Genomic DNA, 26,050 nt, shown 5'->3' with positions numbered 1-26,050 from the left:
AGAGGTGAAAGCTTAACACTACAAAATACATTCTGGAGCTTTATATCAGTAAGCAAATAACGGATTTTATTCTAAGGAGATGGCAATGACAGAGTTAAACATCAGTTTCCCATTGCCCGTTGGAGCACTCCACCCATTCGCTTGTACTGCGGTTACTTTCATTTCCCTGTGCAGTTGTGTGTTAGCCAACAGCCTCGTGTTCTGAGCCTCTAAAGTGAGTAGCCGTGCCTTATATTATTGAACGAGAACTTAACGGTATTTGTGATGAATAGCACAAGGAAACGTGGGGTTGGGTTGATCTGCAGCATTCTTTGTGCTTTTGAAAAAGGGCTTTTCTGCCTCTCTCTGCCTCTCTCTTTCAAAGCACTTGCCTAAATAACCCTTTTATATTTCTCTCCATGAGGCTGGACTAAGAGGCACAAGCAGAGATGATGATGAATTGTCGGCTTCTGCTGGCATTGCAAGTACTGCACTGGGTGGCAGGTACCATGGTAAAACTCAACAACGGTGGGTTTGAAGACCTGGTCATTGCCATCAATCCTAGGATACCTGAAGACGACAAAATTGTTGAACGCATAAAGGTGAGACGGCTAAATAGTTGTGAACATGTTTGATTAGCATATTACCCCTCAGCGACTGTGATAGGCTGCGAAAATGCACTGTGCATTTTACGAGTGTAGGTTTCCCCGCAACAAGGCTCAGACATATATGGCAGCTGCAGAAAAACAGGCTGTCTTCCCCCACAGGTGCATTAAAAATATATATTTTAAAAATCTGCAAAACTTGCAGTGACTCCAAACCTTCTGATCCTTCCCTCTTGTGAACTGGTGCCACCATTTTGGCTCTGTGACGTAGGAGCCAACTCCTAGGGGACAAGGTGTCTTCAACTCCCCCAGTAAAATATTTGAGGGGGCCAGGTACACCCCCCCAAGTTGATAGGCATTGCCATTGAAATGATGTTTGGGTGCTGCATATTGTGATTGATTATGTGGGGCAGGACTTATCTGCCCCTCCTATTTTATTCAAATTGGCACCCCTGCTCTATACATGCATTGGTGCTCACACCCTGAGTGCTGAAAATAGAGGGAAAGGGAGAGATAGATTGTGAAACAGCAATGGACTTCCTGAAGGACCACATGCCTTCCTCTGTGTGGTTTTGTTTGTGTGCCAGAACGCTGCCATGTACTTGGAGGTGAATGTTGCTCAAGTTTTGACATCGTGCATTTAAAGCACAACCAACACACATTTAAAGTGAATTCCCCCAGCTTTACCTTTCCCATTCGCGGAGCTACTTGTTCCCAGCACTTTTAATTAGCTACAATATGCAGAATTCTTCGGGGTCAAGTCGTGGGCTTTAAATGTATGGTGTGGCTCTGCAGTGGTAAAACACCCCATCAGTTAATAATAAATAAATAATAAGTTGCGTGTAGATTTTTACAAAAGTAACTCCGCTGACACTTGGGGGCTGGGAATGGAACCCCCATGCGAAATGGTCATTGTCTGAACTTATTTGTGCTGGTTATACAATTTTATTGTCTCAAACCCTGTGAAAAGACTTTTGAAATCTTTTAATCGATTGGTAGTGCAAGAAAAAAACAAAATTGATTAGGAAAAGTTTTGGTTTTTGCTAAAAGGTTTAAACACCACATGGCATATTGATTGAACAGTTGGAAATCCTTCAAATTATCTAGGATTATAGGTTTAAACCAATCAGAGCTCTGTGAACCACCAAATTTCTGGAGATAATTCCAGAAGTGCGATGTCACTACCAAGAACAGCCCTTCCCTCCACCATCACTACCCAGAAGTTTGTCAGGCACAACTTTTCGCAGAACTTTCCCCTCATACTAGGGTGGAATCTACACACATATAAAAACTGTTCTGAAAATGCTTTTGAAAAAACACAAACCAGCTTTTTAAAAAATACCGTAGATTCTGGCGTATTAGGTGACTGGGCGTATTAGACGACCCCCCAAATTGGCAGCTGCAATTTGGGGGTTCGTCTTATCAGCCCGGTCGCCTAATACGCTGGGCAGCTCCACGCCAAGAGAAAGCTGCCCAGCGCTTCCTCCCGGTGCGGAGTCCGCCGCCTGCCACCCATACCCGCCGTATAAGATGACCCCCGACTTTTTAACCTCTTTTCCGGGGTTAAAAAGTTGTCTTATATGCTGGAATCTACGATACATTGAATTTTCCATAAGGCTCACCTTCGCCATCTAGTGTCACATTGTATATTGCACTTGAAACACACTTAAAACGTTTTATTTGCAGCTGTGTAGCTGAGTCCCAGGTGTAGTTTTGCATGCTAAAATCCCTATATGTCAGGCTGTAGTTAATGACACAGAAGTATCCACACACAAAATGTCCCTGATGCAGGAATGTGCAATGCATCAACTAGCCAAGGGGTCAGCAAACTTTTTCAGCAGGGGGCCGGTCCACTGTCCCTCAGACCTTGTGGGGGGACAATCTATATTTTGAAGGAGAAAAAAAAGAACGAGTTTCTATGCCCCACAAATAACCCAGAGATGCATTTTAAATAAAAGCTCACATTCTACTCATGTAAAAACACCAGGCAGGTCCCACAAATAACCCAGAGATGCATTTTAAATAAAAGGACACATTCTACTCATGTAAAAACATCCGTGGGCCAGATTTAGAAGGCGATTGGGCCGGATCCAGCCCCTGGGCCTTAGTTTGCCTACCCTTGGAGAAAGGGATTTAGGGAAAGAAAGATGGCAGAAAAGACCAAAGGGCACATTCCATAAAACCAAATGCAGCTACTAGTCACTGACAGACAGAGGTCTTTCCTTTCCTTTCCTTTCCTTTCCTTTCCTTGTTAGGACATGGTCAAAGAGGCGTCAACATATCTCTTCAGTGCTACACAACAAAGATTTTACTTCAAGGCTGTAAAACTTGTCATTCCTTCAACATGGAAAGACAAAGCAGAGTATCAGAGAGTAACTACAGAAACCTATGACAAGGTAAGTCTAGGGGAATACTTTAAATTGGAAATGTACTTGTAGTATTTTTTTAAAAAAAGAAAAGATTGGGGGCAAATGGAAAGATCGGAGGGAAAAATAAATACAGAATAAGACTATGCCATCACTTTTGAATGCAACTAGGTTTACTTTTGATTGAACATGGATATCAGAGAGTAACTACACAAGCCTATGATAAGGTAAGTCTAGGGGAATTGGGCTGCATAAAATATATTGTTCTTACAGATGTGATAATGGTCAAGGCTAGGTTAAAAAGGTTGGGGACCCTGGTGCGCTCCCAAAACAGGATCCCTCTTTACCCTCAAAGGAATGCATAAAATAAGGAACTGGAAAATGTATTTTGAGAAATCTTAAATACTATCACAAGTGGCTGGGCCTGGTGAAATTTTAATTCCTTATCCCTACGGTTATGATTCGTGGGTTCCCACTTAATTTTATTTTGATTTTAAATGTGATTTGAATTGTATTTTAAACTAATCGTTTGATTTTGTGTTTTTAATGTATTTTATATATTTGGTGTTAGCTGTCCTGAGCCTAGTCTCGGTCGGGGAGGGCGGAGTATAAATAAAATTTATTATTATTATTAACAAATTTATTATCACATATGCTGTCATGGACTATGGAAAGTACTTGGAGCATTTGCCATTTCACAAGTCAGCAAAATAACAAGCCTTTTGGTGATCCTGAGCATTTTTCATTCTTTAAACTCACTTCTCATTGCGTTTGCTCACTTTCGAACATCAATCAGTCACGAGTTCTTGGCATAACCAACACAATGGCTGTTGTGAAGATTTACGAGGCATAATATGATCATAATATGCTTGTATCGTAGGCATCAAATGTTGATTCCTTTAACCCAAGTGATGGATCCTTGTAAAGGTCCATCTATTTTGGAGATTAGTACAAGGCTTCAACCACTCTTAACCTAGCTTGTTGGACTCCATGTCTTCTATGATGTACAGAGCAACAACACCTCCAGGATGCTCCTGCCTGGCCTTCTTATAATGTCAGTAACCAGATATAACCATGTCCCACTGTCTCTCTCCATTCTACCTGACATCCGTCATGCCCACTCCATCCACACTATCCTCTAAGAGCAAGTACTTCAGCTTGCCCATCTTGGCTGGGATACTTCTAGCATTAGCATATAAACACATATATACATTACCTCTCTGAGATACTTTTGTTTTAGCCTACAGTTCTTTGGCTCCCAAAGTTATGCTTTTGGCATCATCCTGCTTGCTCTTAAGTTATAAGGCCTCCTTATGCAGAGGTTAGAGAACATTAAGTGCATACTGAGCATTTTTGTTCTGAAAGGTTATACCAGGGGCCAGCAAACTTTTCCAGCAGGGGGCTGGTCCACTGTCCCTCACACCTTGTGGGGGGCTGGACTATATTTTGAAGGGGGAGGAACGAATTTCTATGCCCTATAAATAACCCAGAGATGCATTTTAAATAAAAGCACACATTCTACTCATGTAAAAACGCCAGGCAGGCCCCACAAAAAACCCAGAGATGCATATTAAATAAAAGGACACATTCTACTCATGTAAAAACACGCTGATTCCCAGACTATCCGCGGACCGGATTTAGAAGGCGATTGGGCTGGATCTGGGCCCCGGGCCTTAGTTTGCCTACCCATGGGTTACACGAACATTCATCTTGATTTCTATGCAGGGTGTTATACATCTTCCTGTTGATCATTGGTCCACTCGTTTCTCAACATATTTCCTAACTGCAAAAGGCCGTTTCAAAACAAACTGATTTATTGTGCTAGGGTGACAGAGCACTTCAACCCACTTCACTTATACAGATCAGAATTTACGAGTGTGCATTTGAATCTCTTTCACAAAATATTGACAGTCTGGAGATCTGGACATCCTATCATTGTGACTATGTATACATTCACTGACAGTAACCCTGCAGTCCGATATGCCCTTTACTGAGTGTAAGCCTAACTGAATATCAAGACTTCTTTCTACATCTACCTGCGTAGTATTAGGCTGCACACTTCACAAATTGCACAGGTACTTATTCAAAAGATGATCTCAGCTGTTTTAGGAGAATACACTATTAGGCTATAACTTCTTTTAAATGTGCATTGTAACCCTTGGGCCCAAATCTGTGTACAGTGGGACCTCGGGTTACAAACAATTCAGGTTACAGACCCCTCTAACCTGGAAGTAGTACCTCTGGTTAAGAACTTTACCTCAGGATGAGAACAGAAATCGCGCAGCAGCAACAGGAGGCCCCATTAGCTAAAGTGGTACCTCAGGTTAAGAACGGTTTCAGGTTAAGTTCGTAACCAGAGGCACCACTGTACTGTATTTCTGTTCAGAACCAAAATCACCGTATAAGATTAATCACCATATAAGATTAATATCAATGGTATTGGTTGTTTCTTTTCTCTGTGATCTTTTAGCCGTGTTCTGTTTTATTTCAGGCCGATGTCATAGTGGCAGAATCTTTCCCCAAATATGGAGACGATCCCTACACGCTACAGTATGGCGGATGTGGGGAACCAGGGCGATACATTCATTTCACTCCTAACTTCTTGACCAACGACAATTTGTATAATGCTTATGGTCCTCGAGGTAGTACCTGTTTTTATTATTATTATTAAAATGTGAGTCCAGGTTTCAAAAGATAATGCTTTCTCGGGAATTCCATTAACTCCTTAAATGTAGTTGCTTACTTACTCGAAAGCCTCCTAATTTGTCTGTAACAGATCAGCAATATTTCCACGTCAGATTCATCAGAACATATTCTAGTCACAATGTCTCCTTTCTTGAAGCTAGTCAAACATGCTCCCATTCCATCGTACCACCTCATCCCCTCAACCTGAAGCCATTAAGAAATTGGCTTTAAAACGACCATAGCCAATAATACCCTGTGCTGTGAGAGTTCAAGGCTCACAGGTGAAACCCAGCAGTATTCCATCAAGAGGTTAAGTCACTTCGCCAAGTCAATGGTTTGAGTCAGAAATTCAAGGTGAGAGTCCATGACAAGGTCATGAGGCTGCTCTACAAGATGTTGTCAGAAGAAGAAGAAGAAGAAGAAGAAGAAGAAGAAGAAGAAGAAGAAGAGTTTAGACTTGATATCCCACCTTTCACTCCCCTTCAGGAGTTTCAAAGCGGCTAACAATCTCCTTTCCCTTTCTCCCCCCACAAAAAACACTCTGTGAGGTGAGTGAGGCTGAGAGACTTCAGAGAAGTATGACTAGCCCAAGGTCACCCAGCAGCTGAATGTGGAGGAGTGGGGAAGCGAACCCGGTTCACCAGATTATAAATCCACCACTCTTAACCACAACACCACTGCTGGCTTGCACCGTGACTGAACTGAAGCCTTATAGACGTTGATGGGAGGGAAGGAGGGACTTTTGAATCAGATCAAAAAGTTGCCTATCCCTTTCATAGTTATTAAATTGCTGGTGTGTGTGTGTGTGTGTGTTGTACATTATATGTTTCTTCCCCCCGCCCCAAAAAAGTGTGTCACATTGAGCTTTGTCATTGTCTTCCACAGGTAGAGTCTTTGTTCATGAGTGGGCTCATCTCCGATGGGGTGTCTTTGATGAGTATAACAACGATGCACCTTTCTATGCTACTGGGGGAGACAACTTGCCTGAAGCCACAAGGTACCATCCCATACCATCCAGTTATTGCCTAGACTGCATTAGCCTGTCATTTGATGATATACAGAAGAGACTTTTCATTAGGGGAAAATACTGCAATGTCTTGGCAGATAGCACCCCCAATGAGTACCTTTTTTCTCTCCCCCCCCCCACATTTTGTAAGAAACGCGTTTATTGAATAACACAAAAGCCCATCACCACCACATTCCACAACAAGAGTTTTCAATTCATTGAGAAAAGGCTGCGTCCGAAGTTACCGCCACTTCTGGGAAATGTTGTCACGCCCCATGCCATGCCCTCTTCCTCTGGCTTTCAGGATAGCAGCTTTGCTCCTTCCAGCCCCAGAGCCCTGGTTTTCGTTCTCCGTACTTCTCAGCATTGGATCATTTTTCAGCATATCGGGCAAGATGAGGAATCGGGTTTTGCTCCCCCGAATGTACACCTGCTCTAGATGTGCCACACGGCCATCTCTGTAGGTCACTGTCATGTTGCCCACTACCTACTTTTCCTTGCCCATCTCCTTATCAGCTGCAGTCTTCCAAGCACTCATGCATCCCATGAGAAGGCCTAGGTAGGGTGTCGAGAGACCCCTTGTTACTCCATTAAGCCTTCTTCCCATTGTTCATATTGAGGAGTCCTTTGGGACAATAGCAGTTAGCGCAGGCATAGGGCCAACCTAATCAACACTCCTAGACAGTCTGGTTGCAACTGTTTGCAATAGGTAAGTCTTAGGATTGCCATATTTCAAAAAGTGAAAATCCGCATACAAAGGTTGTTGAGCATTTTTCTTTTTTGGGGGGAGGGAGGCAGCAAAGTTTGAGGGAAATCACCAAAAAATCAACACTTCCAATATGGGCTTGCCATACACCTGGGTTTTTCCAGACACTTTAGCCGCTTGCCGAAAATTCTGCCCGGATGCCATTTTTGATGGACAAATCCTGGCTATGTCCGACATATGGAAGCCCTAGTCAGTCTTAATCCTTTCCCCAGCCAAATCCAGTTGTTGTTGGTGCTGCTGCGTCGTCATGATTATTTCTATTGTTATTGTTATTTTAATTTATATCCCATAGCAGCAAGGCAGGAGTGAATGACTGATCTAATCTCCACACAATAGTCATTTAGGAAAAAAGAGACCTTTCCCCCGAATTGACTATTCTGTGTAAATTAGATCACTTAAAAAGAATTAAAATTGTTATTAGTCCAGAGGTTCACATTATCGCCACAGGAAGAAAACTGCCTTAAAATGGTACAGAAATCCCTGTTTGCAGACCCATATATTTGTGACATAAAATGCTTGTCTGGAAGCAACCTATATGACTGAGGGCTCACGCCACTCAAAAGTGGATAAGCTCTTAATCAAACTGTATTATATCCACATTACTTAGAGTTCTACAGTCCGATCTTCTGGGAGTGCTGGTGGGCGTTTTAGCAACTGTGGCATGGACAACAACAACACAGCATGCAACCATGCCAGCACGTAATTACATATTTCTCGACTTTTAAACTGACTGGCCATTATTTGTTTCTATTATATTGATTAGGTGCTTGACGGATTTCACCGGTCAATACATATTCCCACTTGGTGGCAAACAATACAGACGCTGCAAAATTGATCCCCAAACTCAGCTGTTTGAACACGGATGCGTATTTTTCCCAAGCAGGCGCCAAGATACTGCAGCTTCTATAATGTATTTGCAAAGTCTCCCTTCGGTAAGTGCGACAAATCTCAGTCGGGATCTATTCTTCTCCGGTGTCTGCCTTCAAAAACACAAGATATTTTTTTTGCTAAGGAGGCGGGCAACCTCAACCTCCGTGTTTAAGGGGGGAATGGACTGCATTCTTCCTCCACCTGCAGGAGCCCAGAAAAAAACATTTCACAGCAGAACGAGGCACACAGAGACACGCCCCTTTTGACTTTTTAAACTTTTGAGGTTTGCCCAGGATTTCTTCTACTTCTGCATACCCCAGGGATTTCTTGTGTTATCTTATACCTCCCTCTTGTGTTGTGCCGTTGCTATTTCAGCCACATGAGCACTGAGACTCCCCCTTGTAGTGATGTATGGACATTGTGACGTTAACATATGAGGGTGCTGGAGAGGAAATAGTTAAACAGGTTACCCAATCAGGACCCAGGGGGTGGAGTCAGAGGGATTATAAAACCAGCTCTGGGAGGGGCGAAGGGGGAGTTCGTTGGGTGGTTGATTGGAGTGGGAGAGAGTTGGGATAGAGTCTGTGGGTAGGTTGAGTTAGCGTAGTGAAATAAGCTGAGTCAGGAACAGTTAGGAGCTAGGAAGACAAGTAAATATCTGTGAGGTTTAGTGAGTGAGAGTAGGTAGTGGAAGTTATAGGTCTGGATAGGCACCCCATGATTGTAATTGACCGAGACCGTTTATGAAACCACACGCTTGTTAAACTGCAATAAATAAACAGAAGTTTGTGTTCCAATTTAACCCTGACTGGACTCAGTATTGTACCAGGTAGGGCCTGGGTGGTGGCAGCGAGAAATAAAGTGGTGGCACAGGGATCAATAGACGGTGAAATGTCTGGGGACCCTGTGTGATCGCCACAGACATTAACTTGTGACATGGGAAGTGAATGTCTGTTCAAGCCCTGGGAGGTCAATAAGCATAGCTGTCAACTTTCCCCTTTTCTTGCGAGGAATCCTATTCAGAATAAGGGAATTCCCCTTAAAAAACAGGAAAAGTTGACAGCTATGTCAATAAGTAAACTTGAACAGACTCTTTGGAAACTCTTTTCATTGCATTTTTGTGAGGTTAAGGGCAACAGACGTCTAGAACTAAAAATCTGCTGAACACCCTGTAGCCTTTTTTTGTCTCTGTACCAATGAATGTCCATCTTTGCAGCACCTCTTCATAAGGAACGGCTCTCATGAAGTAGGAATTGCTAATGAGGCTGTGATCTTGACCTGTCCTTCCCTATCTTTTATTTAGGTTACTCAGTTCTGTAACAAAAGCAACCATAATATTAAAGCAACAAATTTGCAGAATAAAATGTGCAACTACAGGAGCACCTGGGAAGTAATTATGGACTCTCCCGACTTTGCCAGTTCATCTCCAATAACGGTTCCCCCACCTGATCCCACTGTCTCCTTGCTGAAAAAACAGGAGAGAGTTTTGTGTCTAGTGCTTGATGTTTCTGGGAGCATGGATGCGGTAAGTCTTCTTTCCATGTTCAGAAGATCTATTTTGAGACAGTTCAAAAATTATGGTATTCATGTCTATAGCGAAAGCAAATGGACACTGAGGTCTAGCTCCAAGGGCCTTCTGGCAGTTCACTGCAAGAAGTGAGGTTACAGGGGACCAGGCAGAGGGCCTTCTTGGTGGTGGCGCCCTCCCTGTGGAACACCCTCCTGTCAGGTGTCAAGGAGATAAACAACTATCTGACTTTTAGTAGACATCTTTAGGCAGCCCTGTATTGTGAAATGTTAATGTCTGATGTTTTACATTTTTTAATGTGCTGTAAGCCACCCAGAGTTGCTGCGGAAACCCACCCAGATGGGCAGGGTATAAAAAAATAAAATCATTATTATAAATGTCATTACAGCATTGACATTTCTGTAGTAAATGACACTCTATAATAAGAACACTGGGGACGCGGGTAGCGCTGTGGGTAAAACCTTAGTGCCTAGGACTTGCCGATCGTATGGTCGGTGGTTCGAATCCCCGCAGCGGGGTGAGCTCCCGTCTTTCGGTCCCAGCTCCTGCCCACCTAGCAGTTCGAAAGCACCCCTAAGTGCAAGTAGATAAATAGGTACCGCTTTATAGCGGGAAGGTAAACGGCATTTCCATGTGCTGCGCTGGTGCAGGCTCGCCAGAGCAGCTTCGTCACGCTGACCACGTGACCCGGAAGTGTCTCCGGACAGCGCTGGCCCCCGGCCTCTTAAGTGAGATGGGCGCACAACCCTAGAGTCGGACACGACTGGCCCGTACGGGCAGGGGTACCTTTAATAGGAACAGTGAGGCTCAATTTTGTTGTTTCTCAGTTGTAGGGAACCTTCAGCCTTCCACATACTGCTGAACTACAACTCCCGTCAGTCCCAGCAAGCATGGCCAATGACCATGGGATTTGTAGTTCAGCAAACATTCATCACGCGGACGCGGGTGGCGCTGTGGGTAAAAGCCTCAGCGCCTAGGGCTTGCCGATTGAAAGGTCGGCGGTTCGAATTCCCACGGCGGGGTGCGCTCCCGTTGCTCGGTCCCAGCGCCTGCCAACCTAGCAGTTCGAAAGGACCCCCAGGTGCAAGTAGATAAATAGGGACCGCTTACTGGCGGGAAGGTAAACGGCGTTTCCGTGTGCTGCGCTGGCTCGCCAGATGCAGCTTTGTCACGCTGGCCATGTGACCCGGAAGTGTCTCCGGACAGCGCTGGCCCCTGGCCTCTTAAGTGAGATGGGCGCACAACCCCAGAGTCTGTCAAGACTGGCCCGTACGGGCAGGGGTACCTTTACCTTTACCTTTAAACATTCATCACACTTAGTCTACCTGATTATATAAGTTTATTTGGATATTTATCCAGCTGCGGTAACAAATCCATACAGGAGATGAGCTGCAGGGAAGGGCAATGTGGCCATTGTGTGCCAGAGGGCAACCTCAGTCAAATTCTGTGTTGGTGCAGGGAACCCAGAGCAAGTGATGGATTATGGGAGATGGAAAACACTGGGTAGGGGAGAGGCAGAATGGATGAAGCATGGAAGGAGGAAGGGGGAAATCCAACTGCAAGCATTCGGTTGAGATATCTAAAGAGATCAGTCAGGTCTTTTTGGATTCTCAGTAGAGAAGGAAGCTTCAGCAGCTACCTATGTTCTGGTAATAATCCCTGAAGTGGTTTCAAGAGACATGGGAATCTTTTGACTGAAAGTCAGGGTAAAGACCATCTAACTAACCAAACAACTGCTAAGCAAATAGAAACGAGATTCTGTTAACTGAATTGGTATTTCCATATATAACATATGGAAATGTGTTTAGCAGCCACAAAAATATTATAGGAGAAATATTCTTCCAGAGCACAATTCACGGGACAAGCCCCATTTAAATGAAAGCTGCTGTTGTGCACCTCCCATCCATTTTAGAAAAATTTCCAGATGGATTGCGCCCTGAATCACGACATGGATGAAGTTATTTGGATACTCTGAAACATTATGGATTTGTCTATATTCACGAATGTTTTGCCGATCACTATACTTACAAATAAAGCTTCAGGGAAATTTTTTATTTGCTTCTCAGAATGCACTGGCAAATCTGTGAATGCTGTTTGTTTTTTAATTATTCTTCTTCTTCACATGCAGAGCAATCGCATTGGTCGGATGAAACAAGCTGCAGAAATATTCATCCTGCAGATTATTGAAGGGGGATCCTGGGTTGGGATAGTCACGTTCAACAACAGAGCATCAGTTCTGACTGGCTTGAAACAGATCAGCAGCAACAGCATGCGGCAAACACTTGCAGACTATCTTCCTACCTCAGCTGGTGGAGGAACCAACATATGTTCCGGCGTGCAGTCAGGATTTCAGGTGAAGGAGAAGGGGAAAAAGTCTAGATTATTTTATTCCTATGCTTGTGTTTAGTTGAGTAGCCCGATCTAAAAGAAGGCAGGGTTGCTGCATATAATAGTTGTGTTCTAGGGGGCATATCAGGTCTCATAAAAGCCAAGAAAACTGGAATTCAGTGCAGACAAGATAGAGGTGCTGTTAGTAGGTGGTTTGCTGCCTGGGTAGGTGGTGTTCAACCAGTTCTGGATTCTTACTCACCTGAAAGCTCAGGTTTATAGCTTGTGTAGAGCCAAAAGAGACAGTGTGGTGTAGTGGTTAAGAGCGGTGGACTCGTAATCTGGTGAACCAGGTTTGCTTCTCCGCTCCTCCACATGCAGCTGCTGGGTGACCTTGGGCTAGTCACACTTCTCTGAAGTCTCTCAGCCTCACTTACCTCACAGAGTGTTTGTTGTGGGGGAGGAAGGGAAAGGAGATTGTTAGCTGCTTTGAGACTCCTTAAGGGGAGTGAAAGGTGGGATATCAAGTCCAAACTCCTCCTCCTCTTCTTTTTCTTCTTCCTGCTTGACTTAGCAATGATCTTAGGGACTGGGCAGCCTGATAAACTTGTCCTAAACTGTGAAGGAGCTATAGTGCATCACTGTGAATTCCCTGCAGCGGAAGCTATATGCTTTCTCTCCCTTTCCATATTGAGGCCAAAGAGAGTGCTAAAGCTGGTTTCTCCAAGCATGGGGATAGGGAGGGGGAAATTGTTCAGTTTGCATTTAAAGTCGAGTTTATCACTTTCCTAAGCAATTTGACAACCCAAACATACTGCCCTTCAAAATTCAAAATTTTCCAAATTTGGTGCTTTAAGTTTTCCTCTCTTTTTTTTTGATAATAATTTTTATTAGTTTTCAATTAGTTTTCAATTTATTAGTTTTCAATCCAAAATGAATTGCTTTAGTTTTCCAGCTCACCAATGGTTAAAAAAATGAACATATTACGTACAAAATTGCATGAAATGGAATGTATTATTGAAAAAGCTATAATCAAGATGCATAATCACATGGGAAAAAAATCTATAATCAAGATGCATTATATTGGGAGAAACTGCTTGCAAAAATATGCACTTGAGTGAAAACTGCATATAAAAACATGTTTATTAGGAGAAATTTGCATTAAAATGCTGAATAATTTTCATGAGGATTTTTAAAAATAAAATTCTGAAATTGCTGCATAACTGCAGAGATTGAAATTTAAGAATATAAAAAAGAGAAACTGTGAGGTCTTCTGTTCCTAGGCATGGATTTAGGGGAAAGCTATGGCAGTTGTTGTGGAACAGCAGCTAGAGAGGGGCGTGAGCAACCCAATTTGCACATATTTTCTACCCTTTAAAAGTAGTGAAGTAGCAAATGCTGTTTCTCCATTAACAGTAACATATATGGCACTTATCTCACCGCAGTCCACGTCCTATAGAGGTACGAAATTAATTCACACATATATCACAGAGCAGCAACCATACAACATACTTGCAGAGCTTTGTAGCAGTTATGTCATACACTTTAAGTGTGTGCCCTTCTACATTACTAATTGCTGTTAATTTTTCAATCCTTTTTCCCCATACAGGTCTTTTTACAAAAGTATTCAACTACAAAAGGCTGTGAAATTGTGCTCTTGACAGATGGAGAAGATAGTGCTATAACCTCTTGTTTCGAAGAAGTTCAAAATAGTGGGTCTATAATTCACACCATTGCTTTGGGACCAAGTGCTGCAGAAGAACTAGAAAGATTGGCAGACATGACGGGTAAGTGATTGAATGAAATGTCAGAGTCTTACAGGAGTCTTCTGTGCTACTTAGTGCCAGCTGGTGTCTTGCAAAAAGTTTGTTTCACTTCAGACACACACTGTCCGCAGGAGTATTCAGAGAAGCCTCTCTCAGCAGCCATTCCCCTCACACAGAGAGAGAGAAGACAGAAAAGCAGTTAAAAACAACAGTTACACTCGTACTTTGGTTCTCAAATTTACCGTATTTTTCGCTCTATAGGACACACTTTTTCCCCTCCAAAAATTAAGGGGAAATGTGTGTGCGTCCTATGGAGCGAATGCAGGCTCCTTGGCTTCAGCGATAGCAACGCGAAGCCTCCGAAGTGCAGAGGGAGTGCTCCCTCCGCGCTCCGGAGGCTATGCGCTGCTTTCACTGAAGCCTGGAGAGCGAGAGGGGTCGGTGCGCACCGACCCCTCTCACTCTCCAGGCTTCAGGGATAGCCGCCTGAAGCCTTTGGAGGGCAGCGGGAACTCGCGCTGCTCTCCGAAGGCTTTGGGTTCCTTTTACTGAAGCTGGGAGAGCAAGACTCTCCTGGCTTCAGCAGAGAGGGAGAGCTGCGCAGCGCCCCTTCAGTGAAGCAGGAGGAGAAGTGGAAGGGGCTCCGTTACTCCTGTCGCTTCGCTGAAGGGGCGCTGAGCAGAGAGGGGGAGAATTTTTTTTCTTGTTCTCCCCCTCTAAAACAAGGTGTGTCCTATGGTCGGGTGCGTCCTATAGAGCGAAAAATACGGCAATCCGTTCCAGGAATCCGATTGGCTGCAGGAGCTTCCTGAACTCAATTGGAAGCCATAGAAGCCACGCCGAATGTTCAGCTTCCGAAAAATCATTTGAAAACTGAACACTCACTTCCTGTTTTCGATCATTTGGGAGCCGAAACGTATGAGTTCCACGATGTTTGGCACCTGAGGTTCCACTGTACTTGAATAACAGTCACAACACAATGGAACGGCTCTCATATGTGACTCACAGTCAGCCAATCACATGAGAGAGCTACAGCCCTAGGAAAAACCCATGTTAAAAACACACAGTGATTTAACATGAATAAATATGACTATTTCAGGAAATTAAACCATGATCCTTAACAGTCCCAAGTCCTATTGCCGTATTTATTCAAGTCTCATACATGTACGTCACCAAATCTAATGCACACCTCAACTTTCAGAACCTTGAAACAAACAAAAAAATGTATTTGCTGGCGAATGTAAATGTGCCGTTGAATCTAATGTGTACCTTCATTTTTTGCAACGTGATTTGGCCCCAGAAAGTGAGCATTAGATTTGAATAAATGTGGTATTCTGTCACTATGGCATTTGTAAGGATAGAACGCCTACTGAAAATGGGGAGACTGAGGTTCAGCCACAAAAGCTCACTGAGTGACTTTGCACTGTCTTTCAGTAGACTTGTTGTGAGGATAAGATTGGAAGGGGTTTGTGTGTACTGGGTTAGGTGAGGTGGTGAGATACAAGGGCAATAAAAAAAATCTAGAGTTTCCTTCCTTCCGCTGAGTTAAGTGGGCTAAATTTTCCTTAGCCATTCCAGTTGCTGCCTATGACCACAAAACACAAACACCTTGGGGGGGGGGTGACATTCTATGAAATAAAAAACCCTAGTGCAAGAATTAGTGATCGTTCAATGAAATTTTCACCATCCCCCCCCTGGCCATGTAGTGGCCACTAAAAGGTATCATACAAAAGCTAATGGCATTTTATTCCACCTGAAAAATTCTTCTAATTATTATTATTTCAACCACATTTCAGGAGGTTCAAAATTTTCTGCCACTGACAGTTTGGATTCCAACGGCCTCATTGATGCTTTCAGTGGAATTTCTTCAGGAAGTGGAGATATCAGTCAACAATCTATTCAGGTTTGAACTGCAAAGATTTGAGTGCATGCAGCAGTCTATTATCATCATCATCACTATCACTATTATTATTTGCTTAAAATTACTAGGCACCCTAAAAGAATTAAAGTCAAGACAGAGTGAAATCAATTCTACAGCCCACATTTCTCTATTATTGAACATGCGGAGGAACAGGTATTAAAAGAATTAAAAGAGAAGGGCTAACGGCCAAAATGGATTTTGGCAGAGCTGAAACATTTCACAATGTACGAATCTGAGTTCAAATGAATGTGTAATATAATTCATTTTTCTTTGCCTGGATAAATAACAAATTGGAGAGGAGGTTTCATTAGGAAAATAGCATATGACAAAAGTGTTTCTTTAAAAACAACAACCCAGCACCATGGTTCCAGCCCAGCTACCCATTGCCAAAATGTGGAAACTGGAGATTTGAGTTGCCTCGTCTAGCATTATCCAAATATTGGCTGGCCATTTCCAAGGCTGTTGAGGTAGAGGTGCGATTGTTTCCACCTGTTTCAACGTAGCTGCTTATCTGCCTTCCTCCATGTCTTTAACATTGAAATATTGATAGAAACTAAATCTATCACCACTGGACAAACCAATATCTGTATGGGGCAAGACCTATCATGTCATGACTGTACCAGCATTTTTATTAATGGCTGAGTATTGCGTATTCTTGTCCAGCAGAACTAACCACTGTGAAGGCACCTTCTAAACAATGTACCACCACTCATTTCTTTACATCCTATGAAAGGAAATAAACCATATGTATTCAATTTATAAAACTTTTCAGATACTGTATACTTCTTTCTCCCCCCTCCCCTCACCAACAGCTTGAAAGTAGAGGGCAAAGCATCGGTTCCCAAGAACGGCTGTATGGTATTGTAACCATTGATAAAACGGTGGGGAATGACACTTTCTTTGTGGTGACATGGGGCACATCCCCACCGGAAATTCTGCTCACAGATCCCAAAAGAAGAGAGTATACTGAAAAAGACTTTGCTGTTGATAACACCAACGTCCGAACAGCTCGCCTCAAGATTGATGGAACCGCAGAGGTAAAAGCTGAGCTCTTCTCAAACTTCTCTATGCGTCGAACCATGACTAGGAATATGCCTATTCCTTTTTGAAAAGGGAGAAATGACTGTAGCTATGTTAGTGAAGGGTTGCGTCACTACAGCAAATTATTTAAGAGCCATTCACTACTAATCCTTACAACATTTAACATTCAGTTGCTTGTCTGAAATGATAGTTTCTGTGCAACTGACCAGTTTATTACTTTATCCCTTATAGGGCAGAATCTCACAGAATCATCGAACTGTAGGATTGTAGAGTTGCAAGGGACCACAAGCATAAACTAGTCCAGCCTCCTGCAATGCAGGAATCTTATGTTATATCTATACTATTAGGCAGTCCATTATACCATGCGAAGTCTGAGGCCTTTGTTGTTCTGCCTGACTGCGCCACTTAGGGAAGCCCCAACCTACTTTTATGCCTGGGGAGTGGACCTGAGGGAAGACTGTGTCCCTCAGGTCCTCTCCCCAAGCCCTGCTGCCCAGGCTGCCACGGATTGGCCGATTCAAACTGTGGGCCTGGTGGTCACCGTGATGCTCTGTGGTGGCCAGGAGCAAGCGGCAATGGCTGTGGAAAGATGGCGAGACTCTGCGGGGCTGAGGAGGCACCACAGTGGGCCACAACTGTCGCTCACCGTGGAAAGAGTAAACGTCCATTATATGTCTAGCTTGACGCTGCTGGTGGTACCTTCTGCACTTGTAGATATATATTTTGTAGAAAATGACATCCATCTTTATCAAAGCACAACAATAACCAAAGGAATGGAACTGTATTCACAAATGTTACTTAGATATGCAATATTCTTCTATATTTCAGACAGGAGATTGGATTTACTCAATTCAGAATACATATTCAAACGCTCAGGTCATATCGATAACAGTCACAACTAGAGCAGCATCTGTCAATGTGCCCCCGGTGATTGTGAAGTCCTTTATGAATAGCGATACCAATAAGTTTCCTAGTCCGATGGTTATTTATGCAGAAGTCAGCCAAGGATTCTTACCTGTTATCGGTGCAAAAGTCATAGCCACAGTTGAACCAGAGATTGGAACACCTGAAGAGTTGGAGCTTTTTGACAATGGTTCAGGTACGTTTATTTCGAAATGTTATTGGCAGTATGCATTCTGGATTTATTTATTTTTTCCCTGAAGCAGAATATTAACTCATCAAATCTAGCATCATCTAAGCTGACATAATGGATTCAAAAGCTTTATCTTGGCTGTTCATCTTTCGCAGTGGCAAATTCATTCATTCTTTTCTGATAGAGTACATACATTGCAACCAATACCAGTGTATGTATTTGGCTTTTCCTGTAGCATGTGACTTGCCTTATCTGCATATGTGAACTGGAACCGTTATATATCAAGATCTCGATCTGGGCTCCCTACTTTCATCAAGCCATGCAAAAGCTATCTGTCAAATGTTGGACCTACTAATGTTTGGGAAAGCAAAAACATCTTTGTCTGGTGCTGAAACGATAGCAAGTTTGGTGCCTAGTGGGCCTTCCTGGGAGAGCATTGCATAACTGTGAGCTACTACAAAGAAGGTCCACTCACTCTTTGCCAGCCTCCCAACTTCCCTCAGAAATCACACACAGAGAAAGGAGCCAGATGATGATCTCTGGATCTGGGTTAGTTCATATGGGGAAAGGGAGTCTTTAAGTTTGATAAGTGTCCTGATTTTGTTAACTGCTTGGCACTGCCAAAAATGGAGCTTGTCAGGTATACGGCAAGCTACAATAATGCTGGTGTGTTGTGTTGTGTTGGTTACAACTTGTGTTGGCCTGTGAGGCACAAATATTAAAACACTGGTCCCTTATAATAATAATAATAATAATAATAATAATAATAATAAATTTTATTTATATCCCGCCCTCCCCAGCCGAGGCTGGGCTCAGGGCGGCTAACAGCAATAAAACAATACAAAAGTACAACACAAACAACACTCTAAAATCATTCATTATAAAATTAATTAAATTATGATCCTATATTACAGAGATCAGAATCAAATATTCAGCTGTTTCCATTAAAACAGCCACACACATTGTGAAATGAGCACCTCCCACATAGGTAATGTAGGGTTTTGTTTTTTTAATGACCAGCAGTGAGAGGTGAGCTTTGGGATGTTACATTTTTATATCTGTGTATTCAGGTGCTGATCTTATCAAGAACGACGGGATCTACTCCAGGTATTTCACATCACTCAAAGGAAATGGCAGACACAACCTAAAAGTGCGTGTCGAAGGAAAAGACAAGGTTCTTAAACGGTCCCGTAGGCAGAGTCAAGCTCTCTATGTACCAGGTTTCGAAGAAAATGGTAAGCCTGGGTTATGACATAGCTTTACTGGTGGTATGTTAGCCCTGTGATTCTCAAAATGTGAAATTGGGAGTCTTGGGAGTAACATAAGTGTCTTTCTGCTATTCCCCTCTTAATAATGGTCTTTATGTAGATCTGAACACTTGAGCACACATTCCTGATGCATGGGTACATATATGTGCCCATATTCTTCTATCCTATAATATTCTGGATGTGTTAATTGAATATGTCATTGAACCAATGAAACAACTCCCTAATTCTTACAAGGCTTTAAAATACGACTCTGGTATCCTTCTTTCGGCATTTTAGATTCCCATCTGTTTCTATTATTTGCCAGCCCAAAGTCCAGATCAGGCACGTCCAACTCCCAAGAGACTGCGATCTACTCCCAGTAGAAAAAAAACTGGCAGTGATCTACCCATTGTCATTGGAGGGAGGAGGAGTGTGGTTGGACATGCCTGGTCTAGATCAAATGGCTTTATTTTCCCCATAGCAACTCTAGGCAACCATGGTGGAATCTACACACATATCAAAAACCCGCTGCGAAAATGCTTTAAAAAAGAAAAAGTTTTGAAAAATGCATTAAATTTGGTGTAGCTCACTGTCGCTGTCTAGTGTCACATTTGTGTATTGCACTTTACATTTTAAATGCTTTATTTGCGGATGTATAGCTGGATCCACATATGTAATGCACTGATGCTACGTGTGGGTGGGAAAGAGGGACGGGATCCGTTTGCCCACATAACTGTGGTATTTTTCTGCATACAGCAGCTTCAGCGTAGGGGAAGCAGCTTAGTGCAGGAATGGAGGTGGATCCGTATTGAGAAGGTGGTGTATAATAAAGTGATTTTAACATCTTAAATTTATCTGGAGGTGGGGACACACACACACAAAATAGGTATTTGCCCATTGCTATTGTTTGTTGTTTATTCTCAGCCTGTTACTATACTCAGCAACAAACAAAAATCTAACATGTGGTGTCGTAATCGACAAAGCGCTAAGCAAAATGTCCCCCCCTCACAAAGATTTCTCCTTGTGCAGGACAACGTTCTCCTCCCTCTTCTTCCCCTAAATCTGGAGCAGATTTGGGTATGGTGAGAAACAGGTGGGATGTGGGGGAAGAGGGAGACATCCCAGTGTGCTGGCAATAATTAGCATAAGTCATGGGTTACCTGTATACCTGGATAGAATCTGCCTATCAGCTGTAATGTACCCCATCTGACATATCTTCCCCCCCTCTTTTGTAGGTACTATAACAATGAACCCCCCCAAACCTGAAGCTAATGTGAGCGAAACTGAAGGAGATCTGGGAAATGTCACCAGAACTGGGTCCGGTGGTACTTTTGTAGTATCAGAAATTCCTCCTAGAGGTAGCCACGATTTTCTTCCACCCTGTAAAATCACTGACCTTGAGGTACATCAAACTGGTGAAGGCGGATTTCTTCTCAACTGGACAGCTCCTGGAGATGACTATGATGTGGGGAAAGGTAAATGTGGGGTTCTGCTTTAATCTTTCAGTAAGGATTTTTGAGAAATATTTAAATTTAGTACTTACCTGGTTGGGGGGTGGAGAGCCAAACAACAGTTTTAGTTACACTAACATCAAAGGCATGTAATACTGTACATCGGGGTCTCCCTTGGACAGCTCCATTAACCCTTCAATGTCCCCAGCCACACTCAATTTTTATTTTTCTAATTGATGTTTTTGGCCTTCTGCTGTTGTTGTTCGGTGGGAGGAGGGCTGCCTGTTTCCGGCATTGTGGCTTCAATTTTTAAATCCGTATTTTGTTCTTATTTTAAGTCATGTATGTGTTTTGCCATCATCCGTGTCCCCCCCCGCCCGGCAAGGCAGATGAGTAGTGTAAGGTTTTATTCTGTGGAATAGCATACCCTCCAACATTTCTTTTTTTTTAAAAGATATTTTAAGATATTTTTTTAAGATATTTTTAAGATATTTATTGAAATTTTCCATACATTAAAAAAGTCAAAAAAGAAAAAACAAAAAAGTTAAAAACACATAAAGTTTACAATCCTTATTTTTCTATAACATATTTCCCTGACTTCCCCACACCTCCCCTTCTTATCTTCCAATTCAAATTGTTAGTTCAACAAGTTCTTATCCCCAATTTTTAACCTTTTTCTGTTTAGTTCATTTTAAAAAAGCCAATTTTACCTTATAAACATCAATATTTATACATCAATTCTCATTCTTAAAACTTTTTTCTAAAGTCAACCCAAATTCCCTTCCGCAACTTCCCCAATTTTCATACAAATAGCAAAACAAAATAAAAGCAAAAACAGATTGTAATTATGCACCCTTTGGATCCCCAAACTCCACTCCCCCTTTCCCGGTTTCAATCCCCAACAGATGTCCATCAGTCTTGATCTACTATCAGCCTGGAGATCTCACGTCCGAGGCTCTTAATTCTCTCTCAATTCCTCTCTGCCGGTTTTTTTGATAGTCCTTAATATTAAACACCAGATCTCGGAGAAGCTCTAGCCAAATGGGATCCATATTTCTCCAACATTTCTTCGCTGAAAATAGGGACATCCTATTCCATAATGATGATTTTACTATTAACAGTGGTACCTCGGGTTACATACGCTTCAGGTTACATACGCTTCAGGTTATAGACTCTGTTAACCCAGAAATAGTGCTTCAGGTTAAGCACTTTGCTTCAGGATGCAAACAGAAATTGTGCTCCGGCGGCGCGGCAGCAGCAGGAGGCCCCATTAGCTAAAGTGGTGCTTCAGGTTAAGAACAGTTTCAGGTTAAGTATGGACCTTCGGAACGAATTAAGTACTTAACCTGAGGTACCACTGTATACCCTTCACATCTGACTGGGTTGTCCCAGACACTCTGTGTGGTTTCCAACATACAGTGGTGCCCCTAGTTACGAACTTAATTCATTCCGGAGGTCCGTTTTTAACCTGAAACTATTCTTAACTAGAGGCGTGCTTTCGCTAATGGGGCCTCTTGCTGCCGCTGCGCCGCTGGCACACGATTTCCATTCTCAACCTGGGGCAAAGTTCTCAACTCGAGGTAACTCTTCCAGGTTATCAGAGTTTGTAACCTGAGGCATTTGTAACTCAAGGTACCACTGTATATAAAAACATAATAAAACATTAAACATTTAAAAACTTCCCTATACAGGGCTGCCTTCAGATGACTTGTGGGTCAGATAACTCCATACCCTCCAATGTTTCTCCAGTAAAAATAGGGACATCCTAAGCGGGGTGGCGATGCGGGTGGCACTGTGGGTTAAACCACAGAGCCTAGGACTTGCTGATCAGAAGGTTGGCGGTTTGAATCCCCGCAATGGGGTGAGCTTCCGTTGCTCAGTCCCCGCTCCTGCCAACCTAGCAGTTCGAAAGCACGTCAAAGTGCGAGTAGATAAATAGGTACCACTCCAGCAGGAAGGTAAACGGCATTTCCGTGCGCTGCTGTGGTTCGCCAGAAGCGGCTTAGTCATGCTGGCCACATGACCCGGAAGCTGTACGCCGGCTCCCTTGGCCAATAAAGCGAGATGAGCGCCGCAACCCCAGAGTTGGACACAACTGGACCTAATGGTCAGGGGTCCCTTTACCTTTAAGGAAAAGTGGGACATTCCAGGAGGGATCAGATCAGAAACTGGGATGGCGTCTGCAAATCAGGGACTGTCTCTGGAAAATAGGGACACTTGGAGGGTCTGAAATAGGTACCCTGTTGGGTTCTGTGACATAGGCCATGTTTTTGCATTGGCAAGGAATTACGGGGAACTTCGAGAAGCCTAAGCAGCAGCCCATGTAAACTAACAGTATGTTCTGGAACATTCTCCAGAGTCCTTTGCAGCAGGCAAAGATGTAGTGGCGGGTGTGCATTCAAAGCCAATGTGCTAAGAGTTCCCTAAAGGCAGGAAGTTTGAAATGCACAGAAAGCAAATTGTTATTCTTAATCCGTGACTGCAGACATAGATCTTGTGTGTTCTTTAATTCCCAATGTCTTCTGCAACACACAACGATGCAATGGGCTGGTGTGCAATATTCTTAGGGTTCCTGAAGGACAGGAAGTTATGCACTGAAAGATAGGCTTGTCACTGTTTCCTTGATCCATGTTTGAAGATGTACATCTAACGCGTGCCTGTTGTGGGTCCTTTATTTTGCAGCTAAAATGTGTGAAATAAAGATGGGTGAAAGACCCTCGGAGTTAACCAATGCAACTTTTGATAGTGCGACTCCCGTGGACACTGCTGGCCTGAAGACAGAAGTTGCTGGGGTCAAGCAATCCTTTCACTACAAGCCGGTAAACTTCCCAAAAGAGAATGGCACCTCCATCTACTTTGCCATTCGTTGCACTGATGAGAGCGGCAACGTCGGAGAAATATCTAATATAGCCAGAGCAGTCGTGTTCCTTCCAGCATGGCCAAGTTCTCCTACTCATCCAATCACCATTTCTCCTACTCCAGCTGACAATTCCATTATTCCGTCTAGTCCAGATGACAAAGATGCTGGCCCAGTTGACAAATCCACAATTATAATTGTGATAATTGCATGCGTTTCTGTAATTATTTTTTTGGCTGTTGTAGGTATAGCAGTTTGCATTCTACGTAAGCGGAAATATGGAAATTATGCGACGACGACTTCCAGTACTACTGTTGCTCCTTAAGCTCTTTTTTTATATAAAAAAATAGCCACTTCTTCAACAACATTTCACAATACGTCATATATTGCCAACACAAAGGAAATAAATGAACAGTACAGTATAGTTATATCGTAACGACGTACCATTACAATTCAGATGAAGGAAAGTGGATAAGTTGTAAATTATACTGAGTTGTATTCAGAGTAGAGTGCTCTGTTTTACTCAGAGTAGATTCACTGAAGCAAATAGTACCCCCAGAAGAAGAAGAAAACACTGGTAGTAGTATTTATTAGCCTCTTTACACATAAAAATAACTTACAGCAAACACAAGAAAACCTCCCCCAAATATATTTATACAATTAAAAGGCAGGTCTAACAGTTTCTGCCTCATCAAAAGAGGCCACAAATACTTAAAAATCCTTCAAATTAAGAACAGTTTTTGCTGGACACCTAAAACAAGATAACAATTGCACCTGGCAAGCCTCTCTGGTGTGAGAAGTCTGCAAGTGGGGTGCCATCCAGTACAGACAGATATCCTCTTCTCACCATATACAATCTTGCTTTAATTCTTTAAAATTTAGCAAAAGGTCTTGCCACTTTTTCATTTGATTTTGGGGTGGGAAAGTTTTTCATAGTACCTATACTTTCAGTAGTGATATTTTTTTTTTTTTTGCTGAGAGTAATAGATTTAGTATTTTGCACTGTTTTATAAGATCTTCGAACTGTTTGTGCAACAGTTCATAATTATTTTTATAATGGACTCTGGCAAAACTTGACTGGAAAGCTCAGGAACCAAGAGGACAAGAACTTTAAAAAAGAATGGGGGAAATGCAATTAACTTAGGAGACCAAGCAGATGAAAACATTAGCAGGGTTTTAATCTTACTTGTAAGGTGACTATGACTATGGACAATTCAGATGGATGAAAAGAATATGGATAAAAGGCTGCTATGCAGGTGTAAACGTTGACATTGGGACCCATAGAGGGGTGGGGGGGAAGTCTGGAGATTCAGAGGAATTTTTTTATATGGATTTGTAATTGTTTTTGGTATAAATTTGCATTTGTAAAATCTATTTTACATAATGTTATACTATTAGTTTTTTTTTCCAATTGTGTGTAAATATCTGTCATCTCTATTTCCAGCATCTGCCTCATATTAATGCTTAGAGAATTTCTGTCTTGATTGATTCTATGTCAGGCTAAAATATCCTTGTCATTTTGCGTGTTCAGACCCAGAAACCACCCCCCTAAATAAATTCACACCTGACTCAAATTTTAGTTTTGGTTTTTGGCAGAATTTAGGCCACAACTTTTTTGATTACAGAAAGTGACTGGTCGCATAGGCTCTGGTTCGACTGGCTCCCTGCACTCTTGCAGGCAGCGCTGACCCAGGGCACCAGCATAGGTCAGCCTAGGGTGAACACCTCGATAAGCGGAAAGCCGGGAACAGGCTATCTCTGCCACCCAGATGTCCCCCTGGATTCCGGCACAGGCACAACCCCCTCACAAGGGTTGACCAAACCATTGAGTCCCTGGATTCCTTTAACGGAATACCCTTCACATAGGGATGGCGAGAGCATTCTCCCATCCCTATCACCTGAACCAGAGCCTATCCCGTACCCGTAGAAGAGGAGGAATCACCATCTTTGTGCCTTTTGGCCCTGCATGTGGAGCAATGACTCTTCTGCTGCTTGCCACCAGATGACGGGACCCTGGGCACCAGAAAATCCTCCTCAGAAGAGCACCTCCCTCGAATGAACCAACTACACCTGAACAGAACTAAAAACATGTGAGGTGCTAGGCTGATGAGAAGTTCCTCTCCCCATAATCTGCACTGCTGAAAGCCGTGAGCTCCCAAAACCCGGGTTTGCCGACTGTGAACGTGGTAGTCCAGACCGAAAGGCCTGCTGAACCGTGGCACGCATACTCCTGGGACGACCCCTAGGACTAGTGGGACTGGAATCCTGGAAAACTGCAACTTGGACAACAAAACCCCAGAGGACTCAAAAGCCTCGCTCCCTTCACTCGCATCAGAGGGACCATGGGCTTCATAAACAGTAGAAGAGGAGGAAGGGCCAGGCTGGGGATCAGGCTACCTCCCAAACTGCTGAGCCAGTGGCTCAAGCTCCATATTAAACCTTGTCAAGGCTGCAGAGTCCGAGCCAATATTGGCCATGATAGCACCCAGACGATCCAGCGTTTGCTGAAGAACTGCTGCACTGAATGCAGTGACTGAGACA

At 43.0% G+C, this 26,050-nt stretch overlaps 1 protein-coding gene across 1 annotated transcript; it reads left to right on the top strand.

Annotated features, from left to right (window-relative positions):
• Positions 1 to 24,412, top strand: LOC128415541 (calcium-activated chloride channel regulator 1-like). Its single transcript, XM_053391852.1, has 15 exons — positions 1 to 214; positions 404 to 581; positions 2,840 to 2,980; positions 5,442 to 5,592; positions 6,521 to 6,632; positions 8,171 to 8,339; positions 9,581 to 9,802; positions 11,934 to 12,158; positions 13,743 to 13,920; positions 15,696 to 15,802; positions 16,633 to 16,857; positions 17,690 to 17,960; positions 19,025 to 19,189; positions 20,437 to 20,676; positions 23,335 to 24,412. The coding sequence occupies exons 2-15, from the start codon at positions 429 to 431 to the stop codon at positions 23,832 to 23,834; spliced, it is 2,859 nt and encodes a 952-aa protein (XP_053247827.1). The 5' UTR covers positions 1 to 214; positions 404 to 428; the 3' UTR covers positions 23,835 to 24,412.
• Positions 24,413 to 26,050: the final 1,638 nt, after the last annotated feature.

The sequence above is a fragment of the Podarcis raffonei genome, chromosome 6 (assembly GCF_027172205.1).
Source record: "Podarcis raffonei isolate rPodRaf1 chromosome 6, rPodRaf1.pri, whole genome shotgun sequence".
NCBI classification, from domain to species: domain Eukaryota; kingdom Metazoa; phylum Chordata; class Lepidosauria; order Squamata; family Lacertidae; genus Podarcis; species Podarcis raffonei.
Note: the sequence above shows the minus strand (reverse complement) of the source record. Positions and strands in the feature narration are given on the sequence as shown.